The sequence below is a fragment of the Bombina bombina genome, chromosome 4, assembly GCF_027579735.1.
Source record: "Bombina bombina isolate aBomBom1 chromosome 4, aBomBom1.pri, whole genome shotgun sequence".
Lineage (NCBI taxonomy): Eukaryota > Metazoa > Chordata > Amphibia > Anura > Bombinatoridae > Bombina > Bombina bombina.
The window spans coordinates 835,276,600-835,290,875 of NC_069502.1; the positions used below are offsets into that span (position 1 = coordinate 835,276,600).

At 39.5% G+C, this 14,276-nt stretch overlaps 1 protein-coding gene across 1 annotated transcript in view; it reads right to left on the bottom strand.

Moving 5' to 3' along the window:
- The window catches only part of LOC128657193 (oocyte zinc finger protein XlCOF22-like), a 167,054-nt gene that overhangs the window by 124,385 nt on the left and 28,393 nt on the right, over window positions 1-14,276 (bottom strand). Inside the window, exon 2 of the mRNA XM_053711444.1 lies at window positions 4,520-4,624. Within this exon, the coding sequence (XP_053567419.1) occupies window positions 4,520-4,624 (105 nt within the window). The remainder of the gene's footprint in view (window positions 1-4,519; window positions 4,625-14,276) is intronic.

Sequence of the window (14,276 nt, forward strand, 5' to 3'; positions counted from 1 at the left end):
ATATCTGGAATAATCTCTTTCAATTCAGGCCCGAATAGGGTCTTCCCTTTGAAAGGAATGTTCAAAAGCTTGGATTTAGACGACACATCGGCCGACCAGGACTTTAGCCATAGCGCCCTGCGCGCCAAAATGGCGAAACCTGAATTTTTTCGCCACTAACTTAGCTATTTGGAAAGCGGCGTCAGTGATAAAAGAATTAGCTAGCTTTAGAGCCTTAATTCTATCCATAATTTCCTCATATGAGGTCTCCGTCTGGAGCGAGTCTTCCAGCGCCTCAAACCAGAAAGCAGCTGCAGTAGTTACAGGAATAATGCAGGCAATAGGTTGGAGAAGAAAACCTTGTTGAACAAAAATTTTCTTAAGTAAACCCTCTAATTTTTTATCCATAGGGTCTTTAAAAGCACAACTGTCTTCAATTGGTATGGTTGTGCGTTTAGCTAGTGTAGAAACAGCCCCCTCCACCTTAGGGACCGTCTGCCACGAGTCCCGCATGGGGTCAGATATGGGGAACATTTTCTTAAAAACAGGAGGGGGGACAAAAGGGACACCTGGCCTATCCCACTCCCTAGTAACGATATCCGCAATCCTCTTAGGGACCGGAAACGCATCCATGTAAACAGGGACCTCTAGGTACTTGTCCATTTTACACAATTTCTCTGGGATCACCAAAGGGTCACAGTCATCCAGAGTAGCTAATACCTCCCTAAGTAAAACATGGAGGTGTTCTAGTTTAAATTTAAAAGCCAATGTATCTGAATCTGTCTGGGGAGGAACCCTTCCTGAATCAGAGACTTCTCCCTCAGACATCAAATCCCTCGCTCCCACTTCAGAGCGTTGTGAGGGTATATCGGATACGGCTACCAAAGCGTCAGAATGCTCATAATCTGTTCTTAAAACGGAGCTATCACGCTTTGCAGGTAACACGGGCAGTTTAGATAAGAAGGCTGTAAGAGAATTATCCATGACTGCCGCTATGTCTTGTAATGTAAAAGGGTTAGACGCACTAGAGGTACTAGGCGTCGCTTGCGCGGGCCTAACTGGTTGTGACACTTGGGGAGAGGCAGACGGGCTACCCTCGTTACCTTCAGTCTGAGAATCATCTTGGGCCACATTCTTAAGTGCAACAATATGATCTTTAAAGTGTATAGACAGATCAGTACAAGTGGGACACATTCTGAGAGGGGGTTCCACCATGGCTTCTAAACACATTGAACAAGGATTTTCCTTAGTGTCAGACATGTTTAACAGAATAGTAGAGTACACAAACAGGCTTGGAATCACTTTAATCAAATAAAAAACACAATTTTAAAAAAAAAGTTACTGTGCCTTTAAGAGATGAAAAGAGCAGACAATTTTACAAAACGGTGAAAAATGCAGCAATCTTTCTGAAATTTTCACAGTATGTAGCTAAAGCCTTAATAAGATTGCACCCCAAGTTTCAAAACGATTAACCCCTTAATGCCCAAACCGGAGCAGCCTAAAGCCAACACCTGGTTAAATCACTACAGCACCTTTCCACAGCCTTGCTGTGGCCCTACCTTCCCTTAGGGATCAGATTTGGGGGAATATAACTTCTTTTAGGCCCTCAAACATCAGCAGGACCCTCCATGTGAAACAGCATGAACTTCTCTGCAATTCTAAGGCCCCTCCCACTCTACTCCGGAGCTGTGAGGCCTAGTAAATCACTCCTAAGTGACTAAAAAACAGCCATGTGGTAATAACCCCAGAAAGAACCCAAAAGGGCTTTCAAAGTGTCTTGCAAAACGATTTTTCCTTAGCCAAACAATCGATTGCCCTGAATAAGTGTCAACCAGTATATTAGCCCTATTATGTAAGCATTCAATTCCTTACTAAGTCTGTGAACATAGCTTACCCTCCCCTCATGGGGATATTGTCAGTCTCTTCTAGCATTATCTCAGTCTTGTCTAGAAATAAATGATTAAACATACCTTATTGCAGATCACCCTGCAAACTGTTCCCCCCAACTGAAGTTTTCTGGTACTCCTCAGTCCTGTGTGGGAACAGCAGTGGATTTTAGTTACAACATGCTAAAATCATTTTCCTCTCAGCAGAAATCTTCATCACTTTTCTGCTAGAGAGTAAATAGTACAAACCGGTACCATTTAAAATAACAAACTTTTGATTGAAGATAATAAAACTACAATTCTAACACCACATTCACTTTACACTCCCGAGAGAGACCCTAGTGCTTAGAGCCAGCAAAGAGAATGACTGGGGGGGTGGAGCTAGAGGGGGAGCTATATGGACAGCTTTGCTGTGTGCTCTCTTTGCTACTTCCTGTAGGGAATGAGAATATCCCACAAGTAAAGGATGAATCCGTGGACTGGATACACCTTGCAAGAGAAATACAATGTAGAGATGCATAGATTTTTTATTAGAGGGGCCAGCATTTGTGAACATTAGTTGGACTGGGGAAGTTGTAGACACTTAATGCCTGCCTATCTGTGCTCACTGCTCAGTGACGTATGGAGAAGTGAAATCACTCACTGCTGTGCTATCTCTCTAAACGGGAACCGGGAAATCGTGAGGGGGATGCCGGGCACCTGACCGCATGACTGTCTGACACTGTCTCTAAAGTGAAGGAGCCACGTATGATGCCCACCAGACCGGTACGGTTACGGTACACTAAGTGCACACTGAAGAGGTAGGAGGGGAGTGCAGGCGGGGGTGGGCAGAGTGCAGAAGTGATTGGCCATAAGAAGCAGTAGGCACGCGACCTGGGGCTGTGCACTGACAGACTTGGAACAGAGTCAGAGAGCAGAATTTTCATAGTTTGCACGCCTAAACTTTTTCTTTAGTGATTTATTTTTAGAGTGCTCTGTTTATCTTTCATTTGATGCTCTGCTGAGCCAGTGAGCAGCTCTAGGCATGAGCTTTATAATTAATGCAGTTTACATATTTTGTATGTGTGTGTGTCTGAGTGTTTTTTTGTGTGTGTGTCTGAGTGTTTGTGTGCGTCTGAGTGTGTATCTGAGTGTGTTTCCTAGTGTTTGTGTGTGCATCTGAGTGTTTTTTTAAGTGTGTCTGAGTGTTTGTATGTGTGTGTGCCTGTGTTTTTGTGTGTGTCTGCTTTCTGGGGGGAGGGGGGTGACACCATAACTTACCACACCTGGTCACACCAACCCTTTTGCCGGAAGAAATAATACATTTTGCTGGTCCCAAGGTAGGTCTTTCATTTCTGGACTCTTGGCTATTCTACCCTCGGCCCTTGATATAATGTGGGTCTAGTTCCTCCAATGTCGGCTCGGCATATCCATGTTAATGCCAGAAGTTTCTGAGTCTTCTAATCATGTAGTCACGGATGCTGCAATTTCCACAGGCTATGATGCTATTTTTGGCACTCATTTGCTGTCAGGGCCTTTGCCAGATGATTTTCTGTTAATGCTCAAGTTTACTTAGATTTCTTCGCTTTTTGAATTTTTTATCCTATTTTTTAATTTTATAACTTGCGGTGCCCGGCAGCTGTCTTGGACCAGCTCATGTGTCAGATGTCAATTAGACCTAGGGTTGGCCCACTTTCCTTTTCCCTTGTCTTCCACACTTCAACCCAATTTCTCAAACATTGTTACATGTTTTAGTGGATTTTGGTCTTAATGCTAAGTTGCCATTTCTTAGAATAGGAGCTGTATCAGAAGCCTCCCGACATGGGGTTCCAGCTCATGTCATCAAGAGGTTAGGGGATGGAATTCATCTTGTTTTGCTCAATTTATTCGTAATCCACAAGTTGAGATATTGGGGTATATTTATGATCGTGCGAGCGAACATGATCCGATATTGTGGATCATGTCTGCTGCACATCGATAAAAGCCGACAGCATATGCTCTCGGCATTTATCATTGCACCAGCAGCTCTTGTAAACTGCTGGTTCAATACCGCCCCCTGCAGATTTGGGGTGTCAATCAACCCGATCGTATTAGATCGGGTTGATTTCTGTCCACCGCCTGCTTTATAACTCCTATTTCCTTAAGTTTCCGGTGAGCTTGAAGGCCCCATGACGTGCTTTCCTTTTATTGGCTAATGATTTTGTTGTTTTATTTAACTATCATATTTTACTCTATCCTATTTTGTCTCTTTTCACCACAGGTCATTTTACCCTTTCTTTATGGTTTGTTCACTGTTACATTACAGTAAGACTCGGAGTACAAGTAGGAAGGATGGCTATTTGTAGGAGTCTTAGACGCTATAAATACTTGCTGTGATCTCTCTCACCTTGTCTGCGTTTCCTTTACATCTTCCCCAACCATCCATCCCTTTATTTTCTCTTCATGATTTACCTTCTTCAGGTATGCCCTCATTTAGGCATACTGACCATGTGACCACGGCACACCTCAGGTCATTTTCCCTTTTGTTTATTGTTTGTTCATTGTTACATTACAGTAAGACTCTGAGTACAAATATATTTATATAAAAAAAACTAAAAAAATATATAAAACAAGTACACCGGTCACAGCAACACCCGGGTGTTATTATGACATATTCAGCTATATACAGCTCTCACCTCCCCTGTCAGCAGGTAAATGATCTGCAGCATGTGGGTCAGTATCCTCTCTGTTGTCATCTTGTCCCCGGTCATGTGACTCGCTGTCAGTGAGTTAGTCATACGCTGCAATAGTGAAAAATAAAAACATCACTGACCCCTCTCACATCACCTGTGTGTATCTTGTTATAATATTCTCCATCTCATCATGGTCACATTCTGAGAACTTGTATAAATCTTAGTTGTTGAGTTTGACACGACAGTAAGCAACACAGTGTGACTGCTAAACACCACCCTAGTTAAAGAAACATTAAACATTCATAATTCAGATGGAACATGCTATATTAAAGAACATTCTAATGTACTTTTGTTATTTAATATGCTTCATTCTCTCCCGTGTTGATCGAAAGTGCTACGAGGCAGCAAAATATTCTAAGAGATTAGTCGTTATGTCGAGCAAGCCTGTCGGAATATTTCAAGCTCCCGACATAGCAGCATAGCCGAAAGGCATTTACTATACACACCATTGGTCAGCGATGCTGGCTTAGACAGCACCCAGCATCGCCAACCATGTTCGCGATGTATACTAAACGGATAACAAGAATAGAACTGCTGTCTGCCTAACTGCTAATCTTTATACCCCTAAACCAAAGTACCCCATGATCAAAACTAACACTTAACCAATAAACCTCTATACTGCCACAGACCCAGCGCAAGTCGCTAACTACTAACCCCTATGCTACCACATACCAACTGCAAGTATCTATATATTAAACGCTTAACTGCCACATACCAACCGCAGGTATCCAACTATAAACCCCTATGCCGTCACATACCAATTGCAAGTATCTAACCAATAACCCCTATACTGCCACATACCCACCGCAAGTATCTATTAACCCCTATGCCGCCGCATACCCACCGCAAGTATCTATATACAGTATTAACCTCTTAAACGCAAAGTATCTAACTATTAACCCCTATGCCGCCGCATACCCACCGTAAGTATCTATTAACCCCTATGTTGCTAACTATAAACTCCTATGCTGCCACATACCCACCTCAATCAACTTACTACTAACCCTTATGCCGCTATAAACCCCAAATTCAAATTAACCTAATATCCAACCCCCCTTTAAAGTAAACCTACACTACCTAACCCCCCCTCTAAACCTCAGACGCAAACTAACTGAACACCTAACAACCCCCCAAGTTAAAAATATTAAAAAAAAAATCTAAGTACAAAAAAAACAAAAAAAAACTCCAAACCCCAAACAAAATCTAATCCTACTCTACCTAACCCCCAGAATAAATGAACCCCCCTTCTAAACTAACCACCCTCTAAACTAACCCCACTAAGTTAAAAAAAGTGTTACAAAAATTAAAAAAGCTAAAATAAATAAACTACAGTATTCAAAATACAAAAATCATTATCCCTAACACTAAACTACATGCCCCATAAAATAACCCCCCCCAAGATAAAAACTCCCACTAAACCCTACTACTAAAATAAATTAAAACAGCCCTTAAAAGGGCCTTATCCTAAAGTGATCTTAGCTCTTTTGGAAAAAAAAAAAAAATAACAAACCCCCCCCCCCCCCCACAAAATCTAACTGTGAAAAACCTTGCCTAGAAAATAAAATTAAAAATAACAAACCTTATTCTAAAAAATAAAAACACCCCAAAAAACCCTACCTAACCCCAAAAGTAGCACTCACAGTTGATGGTGCAATATGCAGCGCCGATCCCGCACGCCTATTGTCACCTCTCTGCCAGATAGCGAAAATAGTGTTCTGCCGGTGGGCTGCCTTAGCAGCTCAGTGAAGGCGATCACTTGGAAGAAATAAAGGAGCTGTCAGCATGAAGTATTTTATACTTCATGAATGAAAGTCCCCTTTATTTGTTCCAATGGTAAATCCTAGCGTTTCAGAAACGCTAAGATTTACCATCACTTTAATTAGGTGATTGATAGTTACCAGTGATTAGGCCTTAATCTCCTAACCACTCTCCTTAGCTCTATGGAGGTTGATTAAGTGATTAGGTTAGGGCAGTTTGGGGGTTAATAGCGCATTTATCTACAATTTTTAAAACATTATAGAGTCTTACCTCTGAAGCATATTTTTTAACTATTTTATATAAATGAATGTGTATTTATTTTTTCTTGTGTTTTTTATTTGAAATGTAAATATATATTTTTAAATTGATATTCATGTTACAAAGGACATTCATGTTATAACTGTTTCATTGTATAACAGGCATGCAGTTATGCGATACTATAATTGTAATGCAACTGTCTTTTATAACAAATCTCAATTTTAAAAAGTATATTTTTATCTACAATAATATATACATCAAGCAAGAATATCTGAATATTAGTTTATATATCCAATACTTAAACTAATATAAATTTATACATGAACATGCATTTTATTTCAAAGATTGTAGACATAATGTAGTTAGGCCTTGCATTGATATTCAATATTTAAACAGTGCATGTATATTGCATAATGGTTTAAGTATTGAATATACATTAAAATGTATTTATGTTGGCTTGTTGTGTTTATTAGTGATAACAGATATATATGTTATACATATTATTATTTAAATGTATATGCAAATATTTAAACAGTATGCATTGTACATAACAATGTTTCATTTAAATATTGAATATTTATCTGTTGGGTCTTAGCATCTACAGTTAGATTTAGGTTATTGTAGATTAAGGGTCAATGTTTAAATAATAGGCTTCGTCATGTACAATGCATATTATTTAAATAATTGTTAATATCTTAAAATGGATTTAATGTTTGCTTAATATTATTTTATACATATTTTTTTTTCTTCATATTTATGTTATAGCAGTCGGTAGCATTAAATTATATTGCTACATAACAGGCATCCAGTTATGTAGATCTATGATATTAGTTATACTGTCTTTAATTAGAAATAATAAACACAACAAGCAACATTAATTACACTTTAATTTACATGCAAATATTTAAACATTATGCATTCTACATAAAAAAAACATCATTTAAATATTGAATATTTATGTGTAGGGTCTTAACTTCTATATATATATATATATATATATATATATATATATATATATATATATATATATATATATATATATATATATACACATATATACACATACATATACACACACATGTGAAGGGTTATTCAGGGATTCCAGACAGATATCAGTGTTCCAGTGTAAGTATCGCTAATTTTGAAAAAAAAAAATGGAAATAGCAAAGTGCTACTTGTAATTATTGCCCTATAACTTGCAAAAAAAAGCAAAGAACATGAAAATATTGGGTATTTCTAAACTCAGGACAAAATTTAGAAACTATTTACCATGGGTGGTTGTAGATGTGTAACAGATTTTGGGGGTCAAAGTTAGAAAAAGTTTTTTTTTTCCATTTTTATCATATTTTATAAAATTTTTTTATAGTAAATGATAAGATATGATGAAAATAATGGTATCTTTAGAGTGTCCATTTAATGGCGAGAAAAACAGTATATAGTATGTGTGGGTACAGTAAATGAGTAAGAAGAAAAAACAAAAATGTATGCTTACCTGATAAATTTCTTTCTTTTGCGATGTACAGAGTTCATGGATTCATCCTAACTTGTGGGATATTGTCCTTCCTGACAGGAAGTAGCAAAGAGAGCACCACAGCAGAGCTGTCTATATAGCTCCCCCCTTAACTCCACCCCCCAGTCATTCGACCGAAGGCCAAGGAAGAAAAGGAGAAACTATATGGTGCAGAGGTGACTGAAGTTTACATAAAAAAATACTATCTGTCTTGAATAGACAGGGCGGGCTGTGGACTCGGTACATCGCAAAAGAAATAAATTTATCAGGTGAGCATAAATTTTGTTTTCTTTTGCATGATGTACCGAGTCCACGGATTCATCCTAACTTGTGGGATACCAATACCAAAAGCTTTAGGACACGGATGAAGGGAGGGACAAGACAGGAATCTAAACGGAAGGCACCACTGCTTGCAAAACATTTCTCCCAAAAATAGCCTCCGAAGAAGCAAAAGTATCAAATTTGTAAAATTTTGAAAAGGTATGAAGCGAAGACCAAGTCGCAGCCTTACAAATCTGTTCAACAGAAGCATCATTTTTAAAAGTCCATGTTGAAGCTACCGCTCTAGTAGAATGAGCTGTAATCCTTTCAGGAGGTTGCTGTCCAGCAGTCTCATAAGCCAAACGGATGATGCTTTTCAGCCAAAAGGAAAGAGAAGTCGCCGTAGCCTTTTGACCCCTACGCTTTCCAGAATAGACAACAAACAAAGAAGATGTTTGACGAAAATCTTTGGTTGCCTGCAAATAAAATTTCAAAGCACTGTCAGGATAATGGCATACTTATTCTCTGCACTGTCCCTTTAAAGCATCCTGCTCCCATTAACATCAGCCTATTTAAGGCCCCTCCCAGCATTTTCACATTGCTTAGTATTGAAGTTTGTCTTAAACCTTAACCTGAGCCTGCTCTCTGTAAGATTTATCATACTACTTCTGTTTGTTGGATTCCTCTACTCCTCCTAACTGGATTTCTGTTGTCATCCTCTCCTTCCTGCCTGCTTCTCCCTCAGAAGATTCAGCTATTTCAAAAGCCTCATTCCTACCTTTACCTCTAACTCAGTTTCCCCTGCAGCTCACCAGCCTTGGGATTCACTTTTCACTGAGCTCCGCTTCCTCATGCTGTGACGTCATCAGCCAGCTGCTACTGAGCTTCCCCTGCTCCCTCTGGCAAGTCGCCATTACAACCTGGTGTTTGCAACTATCATTATAACAGTCCTGTTAGGGGTAAGCCAGTCTCTGAATTTTTACTTTGCTGCTATACTCTAAGATTAGTATCTCAGTTGCTGCTGTTATTTTTCTGTGACTTTTAGTTCATTCCCTCATATCCTGCTGTTTTACCATAACTCTGTTCACAATAGCAATTGCTTATTTTTTCTATGATCATAGTACCAGGTTTATCTGAGCATACCCCTGCTGCATTTACTTTCTCACAGTGACTACCCAGACACATGTGGCAGCCATAGGGAATATGCTCAATTACTGCCTGTATATTAAAACTTTGCAATAAGGAATAAGGTTTTACATAGCTGCCTAATTCCTAAACTTTGTTTTACCTTATCACTCTGTTGCAAACAACCATACAATTTTTATTGGTTTTTCATTTCCAGCAGTTGTGGTCCAAATAACTAAGCTGCACACATTTTTTCTTTCTTAGTTGAGCCTGACATAATACTAAGCCTAAACTATGGACCCAGCTGGAATGAACGCACATGTGCAAAATATCACACAGAGGGTTGATTTATTAACTGAAGCTGTTAATACTTTGAAAACAGAAAATGATACTTTAAAAGCTTATATCAGGGATGTGGTTGATAAGAGGGTACCTATATTAGAACCACAGGTTAGTACACCAGAAAAATTTAGTGGTGAGAGATCTGAGTATAGAGATTTCAAGAATGCTTGTTTGCTTATGTTCTCCCTTAAACCTCATACCTATCCCACTGATAGAGCAAGGGTACTCACAGTTTTATCCTATTTGAGAGGTAAGTCCCGCACATGGGCCAACACTTACTTTGAGAATAACGATGATATACTTAATTCGTTGGAAAGTTTTTTTTCTGCTATGGGTCAGCTATATGAGGATCCATATAAACAGCATACTGCTGAAACTGCAATGCGAGGCTTGAAACAAAAGAAAAGAGTAGTTGAGGATTACATTGCCGAATTTAAAAAATGGGCGAAAGACACTCAATGGAATGACCTTTCACTGAGAAATCAGTTTAGATTAGGCCTTTCAGAAGGAATTAAGGATGAGTTGTCTAGATCTGAACTACCACATACTCTTGAGGCTTTAATGTCACTTAGCATAACTATAGACAGAAGACTGAGAGAGAGACAGCAGGAGAGATCATTTCATGAATATCCTGCAAAGAAACAAAATACACCCAGCCCCAGCAAATCAACTGCTGAACCCATGGATATAGGTTTTATAAAGGGACCATTAACCCCTGAGGAGAAGATCCGACGAAGGGCTAATAACCTCTGCTTATACTGTGCTTCAGACAAACACACTGTCAGGGACTGTCCTTCCCTCCTGAAACAAAACAAGGGTAAGATGTATAAAGAACCTTTTTGTTGTACCACTCAGGATCATGCTCTCCCTTACCTAAATTTATCTCTTCTTTTACAGTGGGAGTCACATCGAATCAACGCTCCCGCGATTATTGACTCAGGAGCTACAGCCTCCTACATAGATACTGTATTCACTAAATTCAATAAAATTCCACTTGTGCAAAAAAGGTCTCCTGTGTTATTACGTGGAATAGATGGTAATCCAATCACATCAGGTCCAGTTAAATATCAAACAATACCCTTACTTGTTGTTACCCCAGACCACCATAGGGAGTATATGTCATTTGATGTAATATCATCCCCTATTTCACCCATAGTTCTCGGTATAAACTGGCTCCGAATTCATAATCCTGAAGTAAATTGGTCTACCTCAACAGTCACATTTAATTCTACATTCTGCTCTACTACTTGTTTCCCAGCTACTATTTTGCAAACCACTGAATCCAATGAGACAATTCAAATTCCTGAGGTTTATAAGGATTATGCAGATGTATTCAGCAAAACCCAGTGCGACAATCTTCCTCCTCACAGGAAGTATGATTGTCCTATTGAGATCATACCTGGCTCTGAGATCCCCACGGGTCATATTTACCCACTCTCAAACCCTGAGTTAACACACCTTAAATCTTACTTAGATGAAAATCTAAGGAAAGGTTTCATCCGTCCCTCCACCTCTCCAGCTAGTGCTGGGATTTTTTTTGTTAAAAATAAGGATGGCTCATTGAGGCCAATCGTAGACTACAGACAACTAAATAAAATTACAGTAAAAAACAGATATCCTTTACCCCTCATCCCGGAGTTAATTGAAAGGTTGGAGGGAGCAAAATTTTTCACAAAATTGGACTTAAGAGGAGCCTATAATCTCATCCGAATTAGATCTGTAGATGAGTGGCTCACGGCGTTTCGAACAAGATACGGATTGTTCGAATACGTCGTGATGCCTTTTGGGCTCTGCAACGCGCCCGCAACTTTCCAGCACTTAATTAATGACATTTTTAGGGACATATTAGATGTCTTTATTGTCATCTATCTGGATGATATTTTAATTTATTCCAAGACCTATCAGGAACACATTTCCCATGTTAGACAAGTTTTATCAAGGCTCAGAGGTAACCACTTGTATGCTAAGGCTGAGAAATGCCTGTTCAATTCACAGACCATATCCTTTCTGGGATATGAAATTTCTCCTTCAGGTATCCATATGGAACAAAAAAAGGTTGATGCAGTTTTAAATTGGCCCATACCAACAACTAAACGTCAAGTTCAGTCCTTCATGGGTTTTGCGAATTTCTATCGCAAATTTATTAAAAATTTCTCCAAACTTGCTCTTCCTTTAACTGTTCTAACAAAAAATAATTCACATTTCAGGTGGACTAAAGAAGCACAATCCGCTTTTGATTTGTTCAAACAAAAGTTCACTTCAGCACCAATACTCCGTTTTCCTGACCCTAATCTACAATTTGTTCTTGAGGTGGACGCCTCAAATTCTGCTATTGGCGCTGTTCTCTCCCAAAGAGAAAACTTGTCAAAACCGTTACATCCTGTGGCTTTTTACTCCAAGACTTTGAATAGTGCGGAACAAAACTATCCTATTGGTGACAAAGAACTCTTAGCCATAAAACTCTCCCTGGAACACTGGCGACACCTCCTTGAAGGTACTTCCATTCCTACACTCATCTATACAGATCATAGGAACCTGCAGTACTTGAAGGCCACTAGAACCTTGTCAGCAAGACAGGTTCGCTGGAATCTCTTTTTCTCTCGTTTTAATTTCCTCATCACATACCATCCTGCTGGAAAGAACCAAAAAGCTGACGCACTATCCCGGTTACCCACAAGTCTTCCACATCAAACGACTGACCAATCCATCATACCAAAAGAAAACTTCATTTCTTTTACTCTCGAAGTCTCATCTAACCTTAAAAAGGAACAGTTGGCCGACTCTACAAAGCCATCACACCTTCTTCAACTTAATACTCAAGGACTTTATTCTCATGATTCAAAGATATATGTTCCACCTTCCCTCAGACTCATTCTCCTTCAATCTGTACATGATTCATCTCTAGCTGGTCATCCAGGTATCCATAAAACTCTGGATCTAGTAAAAAGAGATTACTGGTGGCCTCATATGGCAACTCAAGTTAAGGACTATGTAAACTCTTGTCTTAATTGTACCATTTCAAAAAGGGATAAACACTCTCCCTATGGGTTGCTTTTGCCTTTGCCTACTCCAAAGAATCCATGGTCTGAGATTGCTTTAGACTTTATTGTAGATTTGCCAGTCTCTTCAAAGAATACCACCATCCTTGTCGTTGTAGATCTCTTCACGAAGATGTGCCATTTCATCCCCTTCTCCAAACTTCCTAACGCTTTGGAGACAGTACATTTGCTTCTCAAACATATTGTTAAGTATCATGGACTTCCCACTTCAATCCTCAGTGATCGTGGCAGTCAATTTTCTAGCAGACTATGGTACCATTTCTGTAAAACTTTATCTGTTGAGAGAAAGTTAACTACTGCTTACCACCCGCAATGTAATGGTCAAACTGAACGTTGTAACCAGTGGTTGGAACAATTTTTAAGACTCTTCTGTTCCTCTCAACAACATCTTTGGAGTGACTTCCTGCATTACGCTGAATTTTGTTACAACAACACTATTCATTCCACTACTGGTCAAACTCCCTTCTTCGCAAACTACGGTTTTCACCCCAAGTTTCACATCCTACCATCTTCTACCATTCCAGTATCTAGTATATCAGATTTGTCTGATTCCATCTCTTCTAACTTTAAAACCATCGAGTCCAACATCATAGCAGCAAAACAACTCCAGAAACAGTATTATGATCGCCGCAGAACTCCGCCTCCTGTCTACACAAAAGGTGATCTCGTCTGGCTATCCACCAAACACCTAAGTTTGAAAACCCCTTCGAAAAAACTTTCTCCGTTGTTCATTGGTCCATACCCTGTTGAACTCGTCATTAATGCCAATGCTGTCCGGCTTAAATTACCCGATAATTTAAGGGTTCATCCCACATTCCATGTATCCCTTCTCAAACCCTATAAGGATCTCAGGGATTTCTCTTTACAAACGTCTCTTCCACCTATTTCTCTCGACCCTGAAATGGAGTATGAAGTTCACTCAATCCTGGATTCCCGTTTCCGCAGGGGACGTATTGAATATCTTGTTCGTTGGAAGGGTTTCTCTACAGATGATGATTCCTGGGAACCAGCTACCAACATATCCGCTCCTCGTTTGATATCTCATTTCCACCAGAGACATCCGGATCGTCCTGGGCCTTGAGCCTCTGGAGTGGCTCCTTGGAGGGGGGATTCTGTCAGGATAATGGCATACTTATTCTCTGCACTGTCCCTTTAAAGCATCCTGCTCCCATTAACATCAGCCTATTTAAGGCCCCTCCCAGCATTTTCACATTGCTTAGTATTGAAGTTTGTCTTAAACCTTAACCTGAGCCTGCTCTCTGTAAGATTTATCATACTACTTCTGTGTGTTGGATTCCTCTACTCCTCCTAACTGGATTTCTGTTGTCATCCTCTCCTTCCTGCCTGCTTCTCCCTCAGAAGATTCAGCTATTTCAAAAGCCCCATT